Source organism: Melampsora larici-populina (genome assembly GCF_000204055.1).
Source record: "Melampsora larici-populina 98AG31 unplaced genomic scaffold MELLAscaffold_93, whole genome shotgun sequence".
NCBI classification, from domain to species: domain Eukaryota; kingdom Fungi; phylum Basidiomycota; class Pucciniomycetes; order Pucciniales; family Melampsoraceae; genus Melampsora; species Melampsora laricis-populina.
Window position 1 is genome coordinate 92,103 of NW_006768857.1, and position 25,455 is coordinate 117,557.

Consider the following 25,455-nt stretch of genomic DNA (forward strand, 5'->3'; position numbering starts at 1 on the left):
TAGTTTGGGTCTTAAAGGATGGAAACTGTTATGAAAAGAATGAAAGAAGAAGGATCACATTAGCAAAGTTGAAGGAAATTTTGAGAATATGGGTATGGAAAGTTGGGAAAGGGTTTTTAGGTTATTGTTATGAGATTTATTGGTTCAGGAAGGTTTTATTATTAAAGAGAAGTATAACATTAGTCATCAGCAACTTTGATCACAAGGATTGATAAGTGAGGTGTGGAATTATTCAAGAAAAGGGGTATTTTGAAAAAAGGGTACTATGGTATTAATTCCTGTGTAGTGATGTCATTGAAGGGATGATTGTGACAAGAGTTTTTCAGAAGGACTTTAGAGTTGTATGGTTGATTGGAATGATGTGAGATGATCTTTTGATAGAAGAGAAATCATTATTAGATGTGAAAATGGTCAAATTTCATCAAAAATGGAGGTTTTCAGTTAATTACGTCATAGGTCAAAACTGGTCAGAATTGGGTGTGTGATAGTTCATTCAACGCAGAATCATTGGTTTCATAATGTAAAACCTTTAAATCATTAGTAACGGAGGATTAGTGAAAAATTTATAAGGAAACAAAGAAAATGGAGTGAATTTTGAATTTGGTGGTTACATATAACATTTACATGACAGTAGCTTATTTTCTCAATCTCTACAGCTCAATAACTTATTTATAACACATTAGAAATAGGTCATATGGGGGTGATAAATGATCAGTATCACAAGGGCTATCAAATGAACTATAGTAATCCAAAATTGAACAACTTTACAAAAAAAAATGTAAATCCAAAAATGGATTTCAGCTATGAATATTAGGAAAAAATCACCTGTATTCATCATAAGAAGATCTGTTCATCATTTTTTTACATCAATGGATCAAATTCACACCTTGGATCATTACAAATAATAATATTCATGACATCATATGGTTACATTGGAGGATTTTTGTTGATTTTTGACGGTTTTTGAAGGTTTTTGGAGGCTGTTGACCATTATTGAGGATTGTTAAAGTGTTATATACTATTGTTAGGGAATTTAAGTGCCTTTGTTCCCCTTTTTACTCATCTTATACTTTTGTTAGAGTGTTTTTAATCATTATTAAATTACTTTATCAGTACTGAGTTCACTAAATTGCCCCTTTATATCAAAGGAGAGATTTCTTTACGTGTGATAAGACTACAAGTCTTCTTTGGAATAACAATCTAATTGATTGTTGCTTTGCTAGTAATTAAAAGTTTGTTTTGTTGTGCTCAGATTGGAATAACACTATAGCAGTGTTGAGATTTCTTTATTTCTAAAAACTCACGGGAATAATACTTGAACTAAGTATTGAAAACAACTTCTCTGGTGCCTTATCCCAAAGAACTCAGCAAAACCCCATGTTGATTCTTTCAAAGAGGCAGTCTTAGGCAACTTCTACTAGTTAGTTATATTAGTAGATTATCCCTCTTTAAGCTCTGTAAAGCTCTTGTTGAGCTTTAAGTTCTACACTGGAGGCGGACTTGGACGGAATCTGATTGTAACGTCCTTGGGAGGATTGTTTTACCGCTTTCCGTCTGGAAAACATTTAACTGTTATTTTTGTTTTAATAGTGTAGTGTAGTGAATTTCAAGTTTGTAGTATGTTTGATTTATTATATTAGTGTAGTGTAGTGAATTTCAAGTTTGTAGTGCGTTTGATTTGTTTTATTAGTGTAGTGTAATGAATTTCATTTTTGAGTGTTGTGTAGTGTTTTTGTTTTAAGAATAGTGTAGTGTAGTGTTACTATTTTAATCATAGTGTAGTGAAGTGTTTTTGTTTTGTTAATGAAGGGTAGTGTGATTGATTTAATTTATAAGGGTTGAATTTCAAATTTAACTCTCACACGCAACAAGAGCCTTCTTTAAAACAGAGGTTCCCTATCTCTTAGGACCAACTAACCCATGTCCAACTGCTGTTACCATGGAACCCTTCCCCACTTCAGTCTTCAAGGATCCCACTTGAATATTTTCTACTTCCACCAAGATCTGCACTAAAGGCTGCTCCACTCAACATCACTGTCAAAGCTTCTACGCAAACTTTACGCCTGCCTACTTGTCAATATCTTTAAAAGAATACTAACGGCAAAGTGTCTCTGGCAATTTCAATCTTTGAAATGGATTTCCTTTGTCACTGGGGACCTCTCTGAATGTGTCCAGATATACAAAGTTGGTGGTTATCACCTTGTAGTCAACTGGCCTTCTTGAGAATAGGTTAAGAACATTACATTCCCAAGCCCTCTAATCATTCACTTTACCTCATAAAACTAATTTAAAAGTCTTTGCTATCCTGAGGGAAACTTCGGCAGGAACCAGCTACTAGATGGTTTGATTAGTCTTTTGCCCCTATACCCAGATTCTATGATCAATTTGCACGTCAGAACCGCTATGAGCTTCCATCAGAGTTTCCTCTGACTTCACCCTATCCAGGCATAGTTCACCATCTTTTGGGTCCTAACATACTTGCAGAGCCAAACAAACTACCTTGAACCAAAGGAATCTCTTTGCAAACACCCCTCCTGTTGAAATGAAGATCAAGGTTGAACCAATCAGTCCTTCCGGTTCCAAACACAATTTGAAGATTACCTCCTCTTCCAGCAAGTTGACTTCCCACAAGAAAGTCAAGAAGGAACCTTGTGAGTCTATGCAATTCCAAATTTGCGTGTAGCAGAAATGATCACCAATCTGATTATCTTTCAATGTTTGTTCAGATGCTGGCATTACTTCCAGCAAATTGATCTCACTGCTGACTGACAAGGAGGTTCCCAAGTCAGAGTCACTTGTTTCAGACTCCGATGTGGAATTTGTGGTTACAGGACAACTTCCTATTTGAATGTGACATTCCCCGCAACAATGTTTCCACTCAAGCAATACTCCGCAAGGCTCAGGTAGCGTCTTGGACTGATCTGGTCCCCAGTGTCCAGATGACCGCAAGTGTGTTAACAGAGCATGGATGCCCTTCAAGTTAGCTAACCGCCTCATCAAGGCAGCAGCCAAAGCGGATTCTCAAAATCAACTTCCACTTCCGTCAATTGATGTTTGTTCAAATGTCCCCACCTCTTGATTAACCACTACCAAAAAAAGTTCTTTTAAATTGTTTCTTTTGGTGAATCGCTTGTATTTTTGTTTATACATGCTAAATTCCCTTTTTCAATACCTTCTTTTACTATTTCATTTTGTTACCTAGATGGTCACTCAGTTTGTGAATGGTCTAAATGGCCTTATTTGGAATGATTACTAGGTTATTGTTTGTGAATCAACAATTATGGGATACAAAATTAAAACTGGGAGTTTTTTCCCAGTTTCCCGGTTTTCAAAATACCACCAAAAACGCAAGCTGGGAAACTGGGAGAACATGGGAAAGTTCCAAACACAGCCAAAAACAAAAACTGGGAAACTGGGAAAAAAATCCCAGGTTTAACTTTGTATCCCACAAATAACTTTTCACCCGTGTTGGTGTTTCAAAGTTGCTGCGCTACCTATTCCCAAAGAGCTCGCCCAATGTGTATCGTCGACGCTGAACACCAAGTATCCCTGGTGTTCAGTGATGCACAATTCGGAAACACCAGTTCACCAAGTTGAGAACTGGTGTTTCTGTCTTTGAGAGTCTTAGGGTCATAAACCCCCAAATTTTTGGATGGTCCTTCAAAAACTAAGAGCGCGTTCACTTAAGCAATTTCTGACTCGAAATCGCTTTTTACACATAACAGAAATCGCTTTCTGTAAAAAGTGTTTGATTTGTTATTTACAAGCATTCTGTAATGTACAGAATGCTTATAAAAATAGCTTTTTAAGCTGATTTCTACAATTCGATAATAGCGAATTTTACTTGATTTTTGCTCTTTCTGTCCTCTTGACCATTTTCGACAAGTTCGTGTCCAACGTACAAAACCCACCAAACCCCATCCAAAACTCCAAAGCCATATCAGACCCGATCATCCTCTCTTCTACTTGACCCTTCCTTTCTCATCGGACCATTCCATTTCTTCATCCCTCTTTCACCTCAAAAATGTCCAAAAATGAATCAAACAGCAACAGCAACAACGAAGATGAAACTTCGACTCAAATTGCTCCGACCAAATAGTGGTACACAAACATTACAACCCATTTGAAAAACCCATTTGAGAAAAAATTGAAAAACCCATTTAAAAAATTATTTTTTTGAACAGAAAAATAAATTGGGTCCCTCTGGAATTTTCTGTTCAAAAAAATATTCTTTTGAATGGATTTTTATATTTTTTCCTAAATGGGTTTTTCGAATGGGTTGTAATGTTTGTGTACCACTAATTAAAATCAAACAAGAAAAAAAAATCAGCTTCCGAAACCAAATCGATCAAAACCAAAGAAAAAAACAAATCAACCGATAAGAAATCAAACATCAAGAAATCAAATAATAAGAAATTAATTGATAAGAATGAGAAATCAAGTAATGATCAAGCTGAAGATGAAGGTCAAGATGATGATGATAATGATGACCATGGGATTGTAGTTAGTGGTGGCAATTGGGTGCACAAGTGCACCGTTTGGCTGATTGATGAGTATCGCCATCAAATCGAGCTTGGAAATGGTAATGATGGAGGACTGAAAACGGCAGCATGGAAACTAGTCCTTGAATCCTACAACAAACGATGGAAAACAAAGGAAGGATTAACTCGGTTAAAAAATCATATCCAGAAGGTAATCAATGAATTCTCTTCCTTATTTTGTATTGGATTACATTTAACTGACCTTACTGAAACCTCAATATCTAGCTCAAGATAACTTACCGAGCCTTCGATAAGATCATGGACTCGTCTGGAGCTCCTGGTTGTGATACAACAACGGGAATAGTGACTGCAGACAAAGAGTGGTGGGACAAATGGATCAAGGCAGTAAGTAAGATCGTTGTGATCTTCATATCATTGTTTGGTGAATTCTTTTTTCTATCTTTGTTTGCTTATAGGATGGAAACAAACATGCTATCCCTATCAAAAATCATGGTTTCCCAGCTTATAAAGCTGTTGGCACGATTATGCCTGCAAAACACCTCCGAGCGAATGGTGCTGAAGGCTTTGGGACGCAAAGCAAGAGACGACAATCGGCTTCACCGGGAACTGATGATGTAGATGAGGAAGCAGCAAATGGTAAGTTAATTTAACCATTTGATCATTGTAGATCCGACTCAATTGACCAGTTCATTCAACATCTTGTATTCTTCACAGATTCGTTTCCATCTGAATCTGAATCGATCCGAAGAGTGGCTACTGATCACAGTGAGGAGGACATCAAGGACGATGATGATGGTGATGGGAGTGTTAGTGAGTTGGATTGTCCTTCAAAAGCGACAAAAGGTAAAGCAGCTGGAAAAACCAATAATAAAGTCAGTGATCATCAATAAAAGAAAGTAGTCATCTAAAGATTTGTACTAACTGGTTTTATCGATATCAAATACAGAAGAATCCATTTGCGAGGCATCTGAAAATTGCTAAGCGACAACTTGCAGAAGAAGAAGAAGAAACTCCTGAGATGAAGTTTGTACGCAGCAAAAGAGGACCGATTGACAGAGATGCGTCCACTTCATCAGGAAAATGATCTCGCACCACTGGACCAAAGCTAGTCTCTCAATCAATCAATCGTGCGGTGGATCTGGAAGAACAAGCTGAAAGTGATCGGATCAAGATTGCAAGGTTGAAGTTAGAACAACATCCGAAACGTCAAGAAGCAATGAGTATCTTCAACGCTGGATGTAACATTGAACTCAAACCAGAGCACATTTACACAGTAGCAAGTAAATTAAAAGATGATGATGTAGCGTCATTCTTCTTCCACATGCATGAGGATCATAGGTGGAACTGGTTGAAGGAAGAAGCTGGAGTCTTAGCAGAGTATCAATAGGAGGTTTGAAAATTAAATTATGATCTTTATTACTGATTTATATTATTATCTTTATTTTTGATTGTATGATCAATATATCTTAAAAGGTCTTATTCTTATAATTTCATTCTTTTTTGTTGTTTTGTTTTCTAATCAGTTTTCATTTCAAAATTGGTTAAGTTTGCAATTTCAATAAGCTGTAGCAGTTAAATACATAATAACTTTGTGTTTTTAAGTTTGCAATGCACTGATTTAAAACTTGATCGCTTAAATATTGTTTTGTTGATTGATGATTGAATGATTTAGTTTGAAGTATCAGTATGATAAAACGATTTTGAGATTAAAATTCGACAGCGATCGATGTGATTAAAAAAGGATGAACAATTGGTTTATTGATTTGGCACACTGCCTTCCAACAAACGGCAATTGATAAAACAATGAGGTATGGACAATCGGTTTATTCATTTGGCACACTGCCTTCAAACAAACAGTGATTGATATGAATGAAAAAGAACGGACAATTGGTTTATTGATTTGGCACACTGCCTTCCAACAAACGGCAATTGAGGTGATTTAAAAAATTAAGCTGGGAGTTATGTTGAGATGGTTAGGTAGGTGGCAAAATGGTTTGCAACCCCAGTATTTATATGGCATCAACAAAAAGCAGGAGCTGATTGAAAGCAAAATTGGCTTTTCAAAAGCAAGAGTTGCTTTTCAAAAAGCCAGAGTTGCTTTTCAAAAAGCCAGAGTTGCTTTTTAGAAAGCACGAGTTGGTTTTCAAAAAGCACAAGTTGGTTTTCAAAAAGCACGAGTTGGTTTTCAAAGAGCTAGAGTTGCATTTCAAAAAGCAAGAGTTGTTGGAAAGCAAAATTCACTCATCAAAAAGCAACAGTGACTTTTTAAAAGAGGGCTTTATGTGTGTTTAATTGGCTGGTTAAATAGATATATATATTAAACAATGAGACTGTGATACACAGAGGTGCGATGTGAATGAAAATAAATTTTTTAAAACATAAAAATTATTAAAGTACTTGTATAAATTGATACCATCAAACATGTCGGCGAGCAGCGGCAGCATGCGTATAATCATGAAACATCTGTTCAGCAATATGATCACGCATGTCATTTGCTTGAGTACGCTGAGCAGGCGTGGGTGCGACCCACTCAGGGTCGTCATCATCACGGGCTAACCTGGCTTCTAATCTCTCCTTCAATGCATACTCTTTGTAAAAGTCGTCTTTGCCAGATTCAAGTCGAATTATATTATGTAAGACACAGCAAGCAATCACAATCCTTACTTGGGTTTTGTAAGGAAAGGCCGGCATACAAGCTAAGATTGGGAATCACATCTTGTTGACGCCAAAGATTCGTTCAATTATGATTCGAAGTGATGAGTGTCGGTGATTATACAGTTCCTTCGCCGTTTGTGGTGCCAGGCCGGAGTGCTTCCATTCCTTGAGGTGATATCGAACCGAGCGATAAGGTGTCAGGAATCCTGGCACATTTGCATATCCAGCATCCGCAACATAGAAGTGGTCTGAAAGGCGTAGACAAATCAGTGAAACATTTGCATAATGATATATGTTGATCACGTACCTGTTGGAACCACGAATCGACCCTCTTCAAGTGCTTGATGAAGTACTCGAGCATCTGCGTAAGAGCCTTCTAATCCGGCATACACAAAGGTAAATAGAATGTTGAAAGAACAAGCTGCTAATACATTTTGGCTGATGTCCCCTTTTCGGTTTCGATGTGCTGGTTTGCGATCCGCAGGTACAATACAAGGGATGTGGGTGCCATCAATTGCACCCACACAATTGTCGAAGTAAGGAGTCATTCTTGGATTTGTCCGTATCTCTTTTGGACATAGGCCATTTGCAATAGGTTGGACAATGTAGATAGATTGAAGCGAGGTGATCGCATTGAGAACCTCGTTGAAATAGCGGCTGATGGTGGCACCAGAGCGCTGGAATCGTTCACCAGCCAGTCGATTAGAACCCGAGTTGCCGACAATGAATAAAAAAATCATAACACGCTCTTCCACAGTCACACTTCTCTTGCGCTGGACAGTGAGCTTGCCTTCAAGGGCTTTGATCAAGCCCTTGAAGGCAAGTTTGTCCATTCTACACAGCTCTCAAAAGCGTACGTCACTTCCTTCTAAAATTTCTTTGGTATAATGATTTCCCCGGAGCTTGGACGTTCAACATGGAATCTTTGGAATGGTATTCAAAGTATCTAGGAATTGTTTTCCGGCTTGAATCACAATCTTGAGAAGATTGCTTTTTCTCAATGAGGTTGATGACCTTGAGGCGTTTGAGCCGGATGAATCAGACATGATTGGTGGTGGTTGTTTGTACCATCACCAATTTGATCTTAGAATGCGTTGTTGTTAAAAAGTTAACAAAGTGAACACTTCTAAGATGAATTTTGATGTCCTTCATCTGAAAAGTGAAATTATGGCATTTTACTATAAAAAGACTTTCGTACGTGTACGAAAGTGGTGCCTTAGAAACTGATTTCTAGAAAAGCGGGCTAAGTGAACGCGCTCTAAACCTCATGTAGATTTGATCGCTAATCCAATATGGCACTTGATGAGCCATGGCTTTGGTTCTAATGATGGTCTCCTTGAAAACCAAGCAGACAACACAGCAAGCTGACTCTGCAATAGCATCCTTTTGATTTTGAACTCTTGGATGATTTTATTTCAACAACCACTGTGGCGAGATGACAGGAAACAAAATAAAGCATATGGTACAATATCTTGATTACAACTGGTCTACATATAGCCACTACCTTTGAAAATATTGTCGCACAAACGTTCTGTGAAAACTTCCATCATGGAAACCCATACAACCGCCTGCTCACCATCAGAGTCAATGGCCCCTTGAAGTCCCTGGGTCCTTTGGAGGTTTGCTTTCACCGGGGAGAAACCCTTCTCAATTTGATTGAGGTCCGGGCTATACGCGGGTAAATAAATTAACCTTACCCCATGAGCTTCACATAATTCAGCTACCAAGCCACCATGATGAATCGGGGAATTATCTAAAACAAGCACAGAGTTCCAAGCTGGCCATGGATTCATGGCTGGTAACTACGTAAAATACAAATGACATTAGCAATCAAATCAACATGCCACACGATTAAATGATGGGTGCAGCTCACCAAGTTGTTTTCCAAAAAAGCTTCAAAATCAATGTGAGAATACCCACCCTGCTTGATGGTGATTGCCAATAAGCCTTCCAATGAAATAGCTGGTAACGCTGACCAACAGCCAGATTGAGTTGGCCTGGCGAGCCCAGGGGTACGCTTGCTGATGGGTGCATGTGCGTTGTGGTGATCAATTTATGGGATCAATTAAAAAATTCACAATTACCAGTTTACCAGTTTATTAGCAGGATTCAGCAGGAAAGAAAATTCGAAATGGAGGTTTTTGATCAATTGAAGCTCTTGTAGGCTTATGTATTGGTCATTAGGTCAACATTACATCATTTTATTTCACATTATATATTAAGATCATTATAGTTTACTTACAAATTTATTACGAAAATAAAGAAAGAAAAACATAAGAAAAATTCGAAATTATAGGTATAAAGGTTGGAAAATGGTTTTTAGGTTAGTAAAAATAAAGTTATGGGTATTATGAGGTTAGAATATGAAAGAACAACATTATATGATACTATGACAATTTTAATCTTCAAGGTTGATAAGTAGAAACAGAAGTTATTAGGAAAAAAGCACTTTTTCGAAGTTGGTAAACAAGAGGTACACGTGTAGTTTGGTTGTGTAATAGTGGTAGTGATGGAATTTAAGGTTGCCAAGAGGATTTTCCGGGATTTTTAAGGCTATAGATGATGATGTCATATTACATGAGCAAGAAAAAGATAGTAGTAGCTGTGAAAAGTGAAGAAAATGGGTGAAATTCGTGGAAAATGGAGGTTTTCAGCTAATTACATATGTCAAATGACGTCAGAATAGGTTGGTAGATGGCTCATTCAACGCAGAAGAGTGGATTACATAATGTACAAACTTTAAATCATTAGTAACGGAGGTGTGTGTAAAAAGTTATAAGGCAAATAAAGAATTGGTGTGAATCTCGAATTTACAGTCACAAGTCACATGTAACACTAAAAACCTTAACTTCACAACTCAATATCTTATGCATCACTCATCAGAAGTAGGTCATGTAGGTGTCAGAAATGATCAGTAACACGTGGGCTACAAGATGCACTTTAGTAATCAAAAATTGGAGCACATCTGAAAAAATTCGTAATCTCAAAAATTGGTTTTCAGCTAGTTTACAAGGAAAAAATCACCTGTATTCATCATAAGAAGTGCTGTACATCATATTATTGCGTCATTGATCACTTTTAGCTGTGAAAATTACATCATTTATTAGTAACAAAACCATTACATTGCGTCATCATAGGGTTTTTAGGGAATTTTGGGCGGATTTGATTGGTTTTGAGGCTGTTGACCATTGTAAAAGTTCTAGTACATTGTTATATATACTTTGAGAGGGTTTTGGGACTGTTGTTCCCCTTTTTTTCTTTATCATTTACGCCATTATTATTTTGTTTATCATCATAAACTTATTTTAATAGTATCTGTTCACTTAAATACGCCCTTTATTACAGTTATAAAGAGAAATTTACTTTAGTTTTATAGTCATAAAGACTTATTGGGAATAATATCAATCAGATATTGCTTATTTTTTTTCAGTTATCAATTGGGAATAACACTATAGCAGTGTTGATAGTAATACAAAGTGTGCTTTTGAAGTTAAAATTACGTGTGAAGTTATATTTCTCTGGTGCCTTATCAGTACTCAATACAACAGAGCTCTTTCTGATTGTGTTGTTTTAGAAGAGCAGTCCTTAGACAACTTCTACTAGTCATTTTATTAGTAGATTATCCTCTTCCAGCTCTGTATAACCCTTGTTGGGTTATAAGTTCTACATATTGGTGACTCTGCCCGGGCTTGACAAATTAAAATCAACTTATAATTAAATCAATTTCTCTTTTAATCATTATCAACAAGCAAATTATATTATATTACATCAAGATTCAATAAAAATTATTCACGTGGTTATCAACAGAAGATCTTTAAAATTAAAATTATTCAAATCAATCATAAACATTATCTTTCATTCTCATTTAAAAATATATCAAAATTAGTTCTTATTTAAAGAATTTATTATATAAAGAAGCTATGTCTTCAGTTATTCAAATGCATAATCAAGATGTGGCGGATGATGGAGATGAGGAATTAGAATTACCACCAACATCTCATTATAAAAGAACTCCACAAATTTCTGGAAGCAGAGTTTATGTTCCAGATGTTTCTACTTCTATTAACATATTACCACCACCACCACCTCCAGGACCTTCCTCTGGATCAACTATTCATGGAAAACAACGTGAAGAACCACCTGCTTCTGAGGATCCAATTCCACCTTCAGCCTTTACTGGATTCAGGGAACAGGAACCATTATTACCCTCTGATCATGAGGAAGACGTGGATTGGCAACAACAATTCTATAATCAACAACAATATTATTTACAAAGAGAAAAAGAAGTGGCAGACATTATTACTAATAATAGAATTAAGGAAGAAAGAGAGAAGAAGGAGAAGGAAAAAGAAGTGGTAAAAGTCGTGAAAAAGAGTAAAGGCAAGAAGGTTATTAAGAAAATTATTAAAGAAGATGATGGAGGAGATTATTCAAGTTCTTCAAGTTCTTCAGATGATGATTCAACTAGTAATGGAGATGTTAGTAGTGAAGAAAGGAATGAGGAGGCTAGAAGTCATATTAAACCACGTAGAATTGATAATACTGATTCAAGTATTAGATTTGAAGTTGGAAGGAATGTTAAGAAGTTTATCATTAATTATCATAGTCAAGCTGAAGCAAATGGCGCCTCAGAACTTGATATGGTTAGACAAGTTACTAGCTTTGTTGTTGGAGAAGAATTGAAGGAGGAAATACGTGAAATGGATGGTTGGGGTACTGGTGAATGGAGTTGGAAGAAAGTTAAGGAACAATTAATTGAAAGGTATCAAACTACCACGGAGCAACCAAGATATTCAATTGATCATTTAAGAACTTTGTCAGAAAGAACTGCTATGACTGGTGGTGTTACAAATAAAGCTGAATATCAAACATTTAGAATTAATTTTGACAAAATTCATCAATATTTAACAAGACATGATTATATTGATTCAAATGATGAAGAAGTTGCACGCCATTTCTATGATGCTTTCTCTGATGAACTTCAAAAGAAATTCAAGAAAAGAATGATTAGAAAGAAGTTAATGAAGAAGGTGGATAGTGGAAGATATAGGTTACCTAATTTAAATAAATTAAAGAAGGTTGTGGATCATTATATTGAAGAAGAAGCTTTATTAATCTTTGAGGATATTGGAGAAGAGAAGTTTGCAATTAAGAATGAAATTGCTGGTGTTAGAAGTGAAGTAATTCAAAAGGATACTAGTAATAAAGTTGCTAAAATAGGAGGAATGCAAGCAAAAGCCACGCAGCAAATGGAGGTTTTATGTAGTGACTTGGGAAATTTACATATAAATCACGTGCAGGCTCCATTATTATTACCACCTGTAAATGCATTGCATCCTTATCTTCCTGTTTCAAATTCTTTACAAACTCAAATCCATCAACAAGCTGAACCTTTTAGAGCTCAACATCAACAAAATCCGTCAAATTATCAAAGAGTTAATCAACCTTATAATAATAATAACAATTTTAATAATCAGCCGCGTAATTTTCCAGCTCAGAATTATAAAGGACAACAGCCCAATTACAGCAGGCCTTATAATAATAATAATGTTAATAGACCTTATAATCCTCAAAATCCAAATACAAATAATCAAAATACTTATCAACCTCCACCACCTCCAAATGGAAATCAAGGAAGTACTGTCTTTTGCGTGTATTGTAATACTGAAGGACATACTGTAGGAAGATGTAGATGGGTAATTCAAGATAAGCAAGCTGGATTATTGCAAGATAGGATGGATGGTTTCTTCTTACCTTCAGGAAATGTAAGGATGTTTAAGCAAGGAGAAGATGGAATCAGGCAGCAAGTTATTAGATATTCTGAACAGCAAGCCAATGATGCTACACGTCAAAATATACAACAACAGCGTGTAACAACTCCTGCTGTACATGTTAATACACCTGTAGTACCACCTGTAACTCCTACAGCTATTATTACTAAAAATGACAGGAAAGATAAAATTCAAGAGCTTAAAACAAGTTGTGGTATTCTTGAAGGGAATTGGAGGATGCCTGAAATATTAAGAAGTAATGGGAATGAATTATTGGGAGGAGGTGGAACTAAAATATATGATATTACAGCAAATAGACGTAGTGGAAAGACTGTAACTCAAGCTGAACCTAAGAAGAAGAAGAAGGTTACTATTAATGAAGAAGCTGAGGATATTGATGATGGTATGGATTTAGATATAGAAAATAATATTGAAGAAGCTGGTATAAATGAAATGGAGGAAAGCTTAAGAAGAATTCATGCTGATGATGATAATAGAAACATTAAGGAAGGTTCAAATAAAACAATTAGACCTTCTTATATAATGCCAGGACACGGGGAACAGAAGAATAAATTGGAAAGGCCAGTCTTTGCAGACAATCCAAGAGTTGTAACAGACGTGGTTCAGAAATTAATGAAGAGTGTTATTGATATTCAAGTTAAGGAATTATGCGCCATTTCTCCTGTGGTATCTGAAGAAGTTAAGAAGTGGGTTTCAAAGAGAAGATTAAATATGAATCAAGAAACAATGGCTTCAGCAGTTAATAGTACAGTTTTATCTGACTTTGAATTTGATTCTGAAAGTAATTCATCTCTGGAAGTTAATTTACCTCAGTCTCCTTTATATTCCACGCCTTTGGGATATGTTACTATTACAATTGGTAAAATTAAATTGAAAGCATTGGTTGATTCAGGATCTCAAATTAGTATAATTCCTCAGAAGTTTATGCAATTGTTACCTGTTCAAACTATGGTTAATATTAAAGGAGCAGTAAGAGGAATTGGCGGACAGAAGACTGTTTTATGTGGGATTGCTGAGAAAGTGAAAGTTAGAATTGGTAGAAATATTGAAGGCTTGGTTCAATTCTACGTAACTGAGGAGAGTCAAACTCCAATAATATTGGGAAGATCTTTCTTATTTGATTATGCTGTTCAATTGGATTTCAAGAAAGATTTAGGGGAAATGATGACATTAAAAGATAATAGAGGAGTATGGATGAAGGTGAGGTTATGTGAACCTGATAAAGGAAATTGGGAAAGGGAATTAAATGTAGAAATTGAAGAAAGGCAAGGTTATGCAGCACGTGATTTATGTTTAGGAATTGATTATGATATAGTTGAAGATGAAGATGATGAAGAAGAAGTATTTGGGTTGCAATTTGAGAAGGAAAGTGTGGATTATGATTTAATAAATGAATTAAGCTTAATTATGTGCTTGGAAGATCAAGAAACATTTGGGAGAGGGCGTGAACTCAAGGATTTAAGGAGTTATAGTACCAAATATAAGACTGTAGATAAGAAGGTTAAACCTGTAAATGCGCCAATGCCACAGTATTTAAATCTTCCTTTACAAAGACCACCTTTATCAAGGGATCCTTATATTACTCCTTTAATTAAAAATCCTCCAGTCTTCAAAGAAACTGAGAAAGCCACGGTGGAAAGGCTTAAGCAATGCAACTTTGGTCCTGCAGAATGGTTAAGTGAGGAGGAATGGAAATTATTCTTATTAATATTGGTATTAAGGGAAGCAGCAATAGCTTATTGTGAAGAAGAAAGAGGATTATTGAAGCATTCATATGGACAACCTTATGCAATACCCGTGGTGGAACATGAGCCTTGGCAAATTAGACCTATTCCTATACCTGTAGCAATAAGGAATGATTTCATTGAATTAGTTAGACAAAGAATAAGAACAGGTCTTTATGAACAATCCACATCAAGTTATACTAGTCCTGTATTCTGTGTACTTAAAGGTGATGGAAAATTAAGGGTAGTACATGATTTACAAGTATTAAATAGAGTAACAATTAAGGACTCTGGGGTACCACCTGCTCCTGAAGATTTCGTGGAATCCTTTGCTGGAAGAGCTTGTTATGGACTTGGTGATATAATGGGAGGTTATGATGAAAGGGAATTAGCAGCATTTTCACGTCCTTTAACAACTTTTGAAACCCCTTTGGGAAGATTACAATTAACTAGATTACCTCAAGGAGCAACTAATTCAGTAGCTGTATATCAAGCTCAGATGATGTGGATATTGCAAGATGAAATTCCTCAACACGTGGGAATTTTTATTGATGATGGTGGTATTAAAGGACCTGAATCAGATTATAATAATGAAGTATTAAAAGAAAATAATGGTATAAGAAAATTTATTTGGGAATATGCCGTGGTTTTAGAAAGAATGTTGTTCAGGATTGAAGAAGCAGGACTTACTGTGTCTGGAAAGAAGTTTGCTGTGTGTGTACCTGCTTTGGAAATTGTTGGACATATTGTAAGCAAGAAAGGAAGGAGTATATCAATTAAAAAGAAGAATAAGATTCAAAGTTGGCCAACTCCAACAAATAAAACTCAAGTATTAGGATTTTTGGGCACGTGTATATATGTAAGAATGTTTATTCCTAATTTTGGTCATTTGGCAGCACCTTTAAGAAGGCTTACAAGATTAAAAGTGGAGTTTATATGGAGTCAAGAGTGTGAGGATGCTTTTAATTTATTGAAGAAGATTGTTGGGGAAGATATAATATTATCAGCTTTGGATTATAATGAAGAAGCAAGTCCAATTATTCTAGCCGTGGATTCAAGTCATATAGCAGCTGGAGGAGTATTAATGCAAGCGGATGGAAATGGGGAAGTCAGGCCAGTATTCTATGAATCAGAAGTATTTACTGAGGTGGAATCAAGGTATTCTCAACCCAAATTAGAGCTATGTGGCGTGGCAAAGATTCTTAAAAAGTTCAGAACAAAGTTATGGGGTCAACATTTTGAATTACAAGTGGATGCAAAGGCTTTAATTCAGATGATTAACACGCCAAGTTTACCTAATGCTGCTATGACAAGATGGGTAGCTTTCATTCAATTATTTTCATTTGATTTAGTTCATAAACATGCTAAAAGCTTTGGAATGCCAGATGGATTATCAAGAAGAATGCGTGGAAGTGATTCAGATTCAGCTGAGAGTTTTAATGAGGAGGATAAAGATATTAAAGTATATGAAAGTTTTAAATTGCAGAATGAGGATTTAACATCAGAAAAAGAGGAGGAAGAGAGTGGAACAATTTGGGCGCAAGAAGGTGTTTGGAAGTATTTACAAGAGTATTTAACAACTTTAAAAAGACCTGAAGGATGCTTGGATGATGAGTTTCAAAGGCTTAAGAATGGAGCTCCTTCTTATTACGTGGAAAATGAAAGATTGAAGAAAAGAGGAGTACCTTATGGAAGATTGGTTGTTTCAAATTTAGAAGGACAAAGGTTTATTTTAGAGAAATTACATGAGGAATTAGGACATAGAGGAATTGAGGAGACTTATAAAAGATGTTTGGTAAGATTCTGGTGGCCTGAAATGAAGGAATTTGTTAGAGATTGGGTATTGACGTGTGAAATATGTCAGAAGAAAAGTTCAAAGAAAGAAAAAGAAATGGGAAGGGCAACTGGTGAAAGTACTTTATTTGGAAGAGTGAGCTTGGATGCAATTCATATTAAGGCGGGTAATTATAATTATGCTATAATAGCTAGAGATGATTTAACTGGATGGGTAGAAGCTGCACCTTTAAAGAAGTTAACAGCACCTGCAGTGGCCAAATTTATTACTAAAGAATGGTTAATGAGATATGGTTCTGTTAAATGTTTTACTGTGGATGGAGGTTCTGAATTTAAAGGGGTATTTAGAGATGCAATTGCTATGTCAGGATCAAAGTTAGGGGAATCCACGGCATATTGGCCACAGTCAGAAGGAATGGTTGAAAGAGGTCATAAGGATATTAAAGGAGCTTTGGTAAAATTAAGTGATGAGACTGGGACTTCTTGGGAAACATTTCTACCTCAAGTATTATTTGCAGACAGGATTTCCACGAAAAGAACCACTGGATTATCTCCTTATGAGATGTTATTTAATCAACTAGCAATTTTACCCGTGGATTTGGAAGCTGGGACATTTTTAGGTATTGATTGGGATATTATTTACACTGGAGAAGATTTATTAAAAGCAAGAATGGAACAATTATTGGGAAGAGAAGAATTAATTAAGAAGGCTTATGAAAAGATGATGAAGGCAAGAGTAGATGGAATTATATATTGGGACAAGAAAAATGCGCATAGATTAAGAAATCCATTAGAGAAGGGAACTTTGGTATTAACTTATAACAAAAGTTTAGAATTTCAATGGGGAAAATTATTTAAAAATAGATGGAATGGGCCTTATAAGGTAGTTGAACAACATATGGGAGGTGCTTATATTCTAGAAGAGTTAGATGGAACTCAATTATCGCGAAAATATGCTGCTGAACATGTTAAAAGATTTTATCCTAGGGGTGTGGCAATATTAGCAGAAGAAGAGGAGGTGGGCATTGAAGAGGAAGAGGCGCAATTATAAGTATAAATTACCACTAATAATATTATTAATTTCAAAAGATAAAAATATATATAAAAGATTAAAAGAATTAAAAGACCAGAATAAAAATATAAGATAAGATTTAAAAAAAAAAAAAAAATAATAAGGATATGTTTCACTAGTTATCAGTATAATAATTATATTAAAATTTTAAAAGAAGATTAAAAATGTACAAGTTAAAAGATATAAAAAAAAAAATTAAGGAGAAGAAGGGAAAAGGCGTGGATCAAGCCAGCTTGGAAGTTCATAAATAGTAGGAGTATATTCAGAATAATTATAATCAGTATAAGGAGAATTTACAGCGGGAATTACAGGAGGACTATTATTAACATAATTAATTAGAGGAGGTTCAGTATTAGGAGGATTGGTAGAAGGAGTACTGTAGGGGGATAAAATAGCAGCATTTGCACGCTCAGCATGATTAAGGAATGGAATAAAAGTTGCTACAGTCAAACACTCATCTTCACCCCTTCTTGAAACATACTCAGCTATAGAATGTGCACGCAACAAATGATAATGATTATTAATTATGTTTGGAACTTCAAAGCCTGCTTCTTTAAATTGTCTGATTGTATCATCCAGGATCCTCCAAGAATGCCAATTCTGATAAGTTATATAATCAGTTTTCCACGCCAGGTTATGTTCATATAATCTTTCAAAAAATGGATCAGATGTAGTAAAGTTGGTTTCAATTGATGAAGTAATAGAGGGATTAGGGGAATCAGGTGCTGAAGGCGTGTTATTTCAATTAATATTATAAGGGTTAAGGAAATTTATTCTGATAGGAGTATTAGGCGTGTTTGGTGGAGGGTAATTGTTGGCAGGAGAATTAGGTACAGGTGAATTATTGGATGAAGGCGCTGAGGGGTAGGCTATTAAAATTAAATAAAGAAAAGACATTAAAAATTAGTAAAAGAATTAAATAAAAACATTGAAACTTATTATAAAGAAAAGAAGAAAGAAATAGAAGAAAGAAATTGGACTTACAGCATATTATTCCTAGACTATGGCATCTTTGGCAAGCAGGATTGATTTGATAGTGGCAGGAGGAGTTTACCATCCGGCATTGGACACAAGGTGAAGCTACAGAAGGTGAAACAGTGTTGACCATATTGGAAATAAAGGAAAATTCGAGAATTTAGTGATTTGGAGTGTTTAATTGAATTGTTTAATTGATAAACTGGGGGCAGTTTGGAAGAAGAGGAGGATGTGGTGATCAATTTATGGGATCAATTATAAAATTCACAATTACCAGTTTACCAGTTTATTAGCAGGATTCAGCAGGAAAGAAAATTCGAAATGGAGGTTTTTGATCAATTGAAGCTCTTGTAGGCTTATGTATTGGTCATTAGGTCAACATTACATCATTTTATTTCACATTATATATTAAGATCATTATAGTTTACTTACAAATTTATTACAAAAAGAAAGAAAGAAAAACATAAGAAAAATTCAAAATTATAGGTATAAAGGTTGGAAAATGGTTTTTAGGTTAGTAAAAATAAAGTTATGGGTATTATGAGGTTAGAATATGAAAGAACAACATTATATGATACTATGACAATTTTAATCTTCAAGGTTGATAAGTAGAAACAGAAGTTATTAGGAAAAAAGCACTTTTTCAAAGTTGGTAAACAAGAGGTACACGTGTAGTTTGGTTGTGTAATAGTGGTAGTGATGGAATTTAAGGTTGCCAAGATGATTTTCCGGGATTTTTAAGGCTATAGATGATGATGTAATATTACATGAGCAAGAAAGGCTTAGTAGTAGCTGTGAAAAGTGAAGAAAATGGGTGAAATTCGTGGAAAATGGAGGTTTTCAGCTAATTACATATGTCAAATGACGTCAGAATAGGTTGGTAGATGGCTCATTCAACGCAGAAGAGTGGATTACATAATGTACAAACTTTAAATCATTAGTAACGGAGGTGTGTGTAAAAAGTTATAAGGCAAATAAAGAATTGGTGTGAATCTCGAATTTACAGTCACAAGTCATATGTAACACTAAAAACCTTAACTTCACAACTCAATATCTTACTCATCACTCATCAGAAGTAGGTCATGTAGGTGTCAGAAATGATCAGTAACACGTGGGCTACAAGATGCACTTTAGTAATCAAAAATTGGAGCACATCTGAAAAAATTCGTAATCTCAAAAATTGGTTTTCAGCTAGTTTACAAGGAAAAAATCACCTGTATTCATCATAAGAAGTGCTGTACATCATATTATTGCGTCATTGATCACTTTTAGCTGTGAAAATTACATCATTTATTAGTAACAAAACCATTACATTGCGTCATCATAGGGTTTTAGGGAATTTTGGGCGGATTTGATTGGTTTTGAGGCTGTTGACCATTGTAAAAGTTCTAGTACATTGTTATATATACTTTGAGAGGGTTTTGGGACTGTTGTTCCCCTTTTTTTCTTCATCATTTACGCCATTATTATTTTGTTTATCATCATAAACTTATTTTAATAGTACCTGTTCACTTAAATACGCCCTTTATTACAGTTATAAAGAGAAATTTACTTTAGTTTTATAGTCATAAAGACTTATTGGGAATAATATCAATCAGATATTGCTTATTTCTTTAGTTATCAATTGGGAATAACACTATAGCAGTGTTGATGGTAATACAAAGTGTGCTTTTGAAGTTAAAATTACGTGTGAAGTTATATTTCTCTGGTGCCTTATCAGTACTCAATACAACAGAGCTCTTTCTGATTGTGTTGTTTTAGAAGAGCAGTCCTTAGACAACTTCTACTAGTCATTTTATTAGTAGATTATCCTCTTCCAGCTCTGTATAACCCTTGTTGGGTTATAAGTTCTACAGCGCTTAGTGTTCATTTCACATAGCAATTTTGTAGTGTTGTAATGTATGAAACTACAAGTACTTAGTTTGTCCTATTCAAACCTAAAGTATCCGTTCTATGAACACTTTGGGTTTCTTGGGGGGGGGCTGCCCAGGGAGGGCAGAGGGAGGTAGGACCACCGAGAACTGGAGATGGGAGTGCGCTTCCCCTTGACTCAGGTCGTAGTCCTGAGCCTGCAAACTCCCATCTACGGCGATCTGTGTCAAGGTTGGATCCCCCCCAAGGTGCAAAGGTCTTACTGTTGATACCCACGTCTGCGATATTTCCATCCAAAAGACACGTTAAGGTAAATGTATTCCTTTTTAAACTATGACAATCTGAGTTCTTCGAGCAACCGCACTGTATTTAAGACTTCCGCATCACTATACTCTCTAAGATAAAGTTTATATGCCTTTGATTTCCACCGTCCGACAGCCACTATCTTTTCCAACGGGTAATCTAAATTCCATCTTAATGACGCTCCGCCCACCCTAAAGGAGTGTCCCGTTAAACACGTCCTCATTTGACTTTCCCATACATCCGCAAATATTCTCTGGCATCTTGCCTTCGTCAACGTTATCCTCCCATCACCTCAAGGATATGATTTAATGCTGGCAGTGATCAGTTGCTTTGGTAGCTTCAATCAGCCTCTTCACGGCATTCACCGGGTCGAGGAGGGAGTGTTGATTCTGGCAATGAATACGTTGAATTTCGCCGATCGCGGAAGTCTTCGCTTCTTTGATTTTGATTTGTAAGAAGTCCATCTTTTCGTCCCATACTAAATCTTTCACCCTGACCTGATTCGTACTCTTTGCTGGTTTCAACAATTCTCCCAGGCGAGCCATTCCCCAGAAGGCAACCAAAGCCACCGTGTATGCTACCTGGTTCTCTAGGCTTCCATCCGATAAAGATTCTAAAAGTCCAAATAAGTGGTTGATCATCACCGGATTCTTTTTCTCTTTTGGTTTTTCTCGCAGTTCCAGTCTCTGAGCTGCTTTTAAAATCGCCTCGACTTGATCTGTCGCCGAATGAGGATATTCGCGGTCGTGAAAAAGGTGCCAGGCCTTGATTCCAGAGAGGTAAGTCCGAATCGTTGTAGATTTGATTGGAGGAGCATCTGGGTTGATTGGTTCTGTTGACGGCTTTGGCCCAGCCCAAACGACGAATTGGTATAGAACCTCTCAATCAATCGGGAGTAAAAGTGATCGAGGGATGTTCTTCTCTTTCGCAAAGGTGACCAGCTTCGAAACTCCCGCGTTATAGTGCCTAATGGTCGCCTCCAACCAACTCCCACCTATCATGTAAGTCTTTACGGGGTCGTTTGACACTGAGTCAATGCCATCATGGCCCTTAAGGAATTCCATTATCGTTAGGATTGACGCTGATTATGACGAAGTGGAACCTGGGTTAGACCGATGTCTCTTTAGTACCGGATTTTCATCCACGGTTTTTCTCAACTTCTTAAAAAGGCAACTCAAGGATTCCGGCTCGGGAATGGCTTTGGCACTGTGGCAACTCAAACAGAAGAAGTAGGAAGATTTTATTTCACAGACACTGCTTGACTACTAGCCGCAAATCCTCCGGCACAACAATCACAACACGATCATCTATATCCCAATTATCTAAACCTCTAGAGAGTAAGTCTGCCATGTTATCCCCAGTTGCCACCCGCTCAGCTACGATATCACATTGAAGTTCCGACAACAACTTTTGCACCATTTTCCACTCCTCATTCACAGCTCGATCACCAGACTTATGTTTATCAACCGCTGACTGTGATGTGGTATTGTCTGTAAGTACAATGAACGACTTTCCCCCTACCTCTCTCAATTTACTCAGTACTAACAATCCCAACCATATGGCTACAGTTTCAGCCCATGCGATATTTCGCTTACCTCGGTCAGTGGTTATTACGTTCCATCCTTTCACCAATCTGAACTCCGCCCAGTTCTTTCCTATAAGGATTCCTATGCCCAACATCGACGCATCTCCTACCCACCCTACATCAATAGGGTCGGAGTCAGGAATTATCCGTCTAGGTCTGAAGGATTTCAGTGTGGCCTGCCACTCCAACAGGTCCTCTCGAACGTCTCCTGGTACCTTTTGTTTTGCAGATGCCACCTTCCATTCTGCTTCCCAGCGGTGCAAACTCGGCATATAACACCGCATGTTAGGAACTATGTAAGTAGTGTGAACTGACCTCCCAATTAATTTCTCCGCCTGTTTCAAATTAAATGAGGCTCCCAGGACTAGAAACTTGTCTACTTGTTGACTCCTTTCGGTGAACTTGTCTTCAGGTAATCGAACTGTTCTATCTGCAACATTCCAAATGAAACCGATATATCTCTGCTCTTCTGCAAACTCATGGACTTTTTCTGCGTTTGAGGATACCCCCATCTCCGCACTTAAAAGACGATATCCTGAATAGAGATGTTGCTGTCCTTTTCCTTCACGAGTAGATTATGATCTACCCACCGAAAGGCGGCTACCGACTTGAAGTGTTCAACTATGATTTTTCTCCATAGATCTGCAGGTCTGCCAAACACACCACACCCTGCGACGCCTCCGAACTGGATCCTTGTGTCAAGCCACATTCTATTCCTTAGGTCCATTATCAAGAGGAACCGCCATTGTGAGGGGTGAATCGCGATCTGACTATACGCCTTCTCCCAATCGAAGATTGCCACCAAGTACTTTCCCGAGTGAGTTTTGAAGAAAAGTGCTACTACCCTGAAATCATCCCAGCTAGTCTCAAACTCCTTCTTATCTACAAAGCTATTAACGGATGGTGTTTCTTCATCATTTTGCGGGAAGGACAGATCATTAATTATTTGAAACGATCCATCGCCATTGATGACGCTGCCCATTGGGCTGGACCTGAAAAACCCGAGTTTCTCGAAAACTTCCATGTGAGTGAAGGAGCCGAAGATCCTGTTCGCTCTTCTTTCTTTCGCCAGAGTGTTCTCAATCTTCTCTGATGCCTGTGACACTGAATCATGATTTGGAGGTGTAAACCACCGTCTATTCCCGAGTGTGTGATCCGGAATACCCTGGTGAAAACCATTCCGACACCCTTCCAATACCTCTTCTGCGTCACCTTTTATCCCGTATAAATCGATCAACAGCTTCCATTTCTCCAAGTTCAGGTTGCAGACTGCTGATTCTCTCGGCCACCTGGGGTCGTACCTTCTGCCCGAATTCGAGTAAGGTAGCAACCCCACTGCACCTGACCTCTCAATTGATTTGTCTAAAATCAGTCTGGGACCAGCTCCAGGCAGTCTCCTATCACGAGTCCACACACTACTCAAGGGTAAGAGGGGGGCAGTTATGTCAGAATACGTGGCCAAATAATCACATCATCTTATTTCCAACGGATCACAGCAGAAAACATTTAATGGAACCAAAAACAAGTTTCTAGAAGATAGTCAAATTACTGCGACTGCACCGTATATCATGGTGATGTGGACTCTTAGCCGGTACAAATCAAGAAACATGAAGATAAACTTCAGGGCGGGTACACACGCCTTGCGTACAATGTACGGTTTTCCGATCAAGTCGTTGGGCGGACTACACACGCCGATGCGTACCAGGTACGTCTTTTGAATTTTCCTGACCACATTCAAAGAAAGGAACACCTAAACAATTACTCCAAGGGCTTACTTTGCCTTCCCATTTCCTCCAAATTTAGGCCCTGTAGGCACACGCTCATCACTTCTGCGATCTTCGCGTCGATCTTCTCTCCATGAACCGCTGCCTTCGGCTCTGCGGTTGTCATAACTATCCTGTCCACGACGGCCCCTAGGAGAAAGATCACGACCTCCACCATAACCACCACCTCTACCGCGACCGCGAGTCAAACAACTTCCATACCCGTGATCGTCAAAGTTGGTAAAGTTCACCGCACCCGGACCCTCATACACCACCTGGTTTGCGAAACCCCAGGATCTAGCATTTGGTTTGCCAAAGGTTGAACTCATAGAGTGGTCATTTCGGCTGGGTCCAAAAGAGGGGGTGTTCTGTCGCAGTCTCTCACCAGAAATCGGATTGATGTGCGATTTGATTTGACCATCAGCATAAGGGTTGCAGTCGGCGAAACATGGGTCAAAGTCTCCAAGTTGCTCCGAGTCTAAACGAGCATCTCGCTCCAACTCTTCATTGCGGTCTCCAGGATTCGCGAGTTTCCCATCTGAGTTCCTCAAGGTGAGTACCGTAGTTCTGACGGCCATGTCATATCGGAAGGCCATTGGCCAGCATCGTCGCTGTAGGAACCCTTGCTGAAAAGATGAGTTTTAGCAAGCTGTAACTGAGTAGGGAGCCAAAGAAATAAAGACAACAACCACACACACAAAAGAAGTATATGAGGTGTGCAAATAAACTTTGGATAGAGTTAACTAGCCTACTCTAATTAATACTGAGCCTTTAAAAGAGCCAAAAGACCAGAAGAAAGAGAGGAATATAATACTTTAAGGAGTACTACAGAAATGAGAAAAGGGTAAAAGATGAGTATAGAGTTTATTGAGATTTAAATAAGGGATAAAGGGATGGTAAGGTGCTTAAATGAATAAGACTTGTAAATAAAATGGTGTGTACTGAACACAGAGGGAAAAAAAGGCTACACTACAATTACTACTTCAGACTATGATTCCCCAAAGCAAAGTAAAGTTTAAATATAACTCTGTGAAAAGACTAATCCTAAAGGAACTACCACAGACTACCCCCTTGAATACAACTTGCAACCAAATCAACAGACAGACTACCCTCTACTAAGAACTAGACTAATGAAAGATAAAACCTGACAAAGCTATAAGCTAACTACCATCCACAAAGTAAACGTCCAACAACTTATTGGCCAATGTGCTGTAGCCTTATACTTTTCTAAGCCTTTCAAAACCTAGGTTAATATGTTAGAATTCTAGATGAAGTGTTCAATGAAGCAAACTAAGCATATGATAGAATAATAGAACTCAATGAATTATCTAGACCAAAGGATATACCACACACTTTCAATCAGAGGGTGAAAATATAGAATATTAGACTCATGGAGAGAGCAAAGAAAAAGTCTCCTT

The 25,455-nt window shown here is 37.2% G+C and overlaps 2 protein-coding genes across 2 annotated transcripts; both read right to left on the reverse strand.

Annotated features, from left to right (window-relative positions):
- Positions 1–6,043: 6,043 nt before the first annotated feature.
- MELLADRAFT_96093 (uncharacterized protein) lies at positions 6,044–6,333 on the reverse strand (the record flags this gene model as incomplete). Its single annotated transcript, XM_007418476.1, has 2 exons — positions 6,044–6,134; positions 6,251–6,333. The coding sequence occupies 2 exons, from the start codon at positions 6,331–6,333 to the stop codon at positions 6,044–6,046; spliced, it is 174 nt and encodes a 57-aa protein (XP_007418538.1).
- A 17,481-nt stretch (positions 6,334–23,814) lies between these two features.
- Positions 23,815–24,633, reverse strand: MELLADRAFT_96094 (uncharacterized protein; the record flags this gene model as incomplete). The annotated part of the gene is made up of 2 exons (XM_007418477.1): positions 23,815–23,998; positions 24,050–24,633. The coding sequence occupies 2 exons, from the start codon at positions 24,631–24,633 to the stop codon at positions 23,815–23,817; spliced, it is 768 nt and encodes a 255-aa protein (XP_007418539.1).
- Between the last annotated feature and the right edge of the window lie 822 nt (positions 24,634–25,455).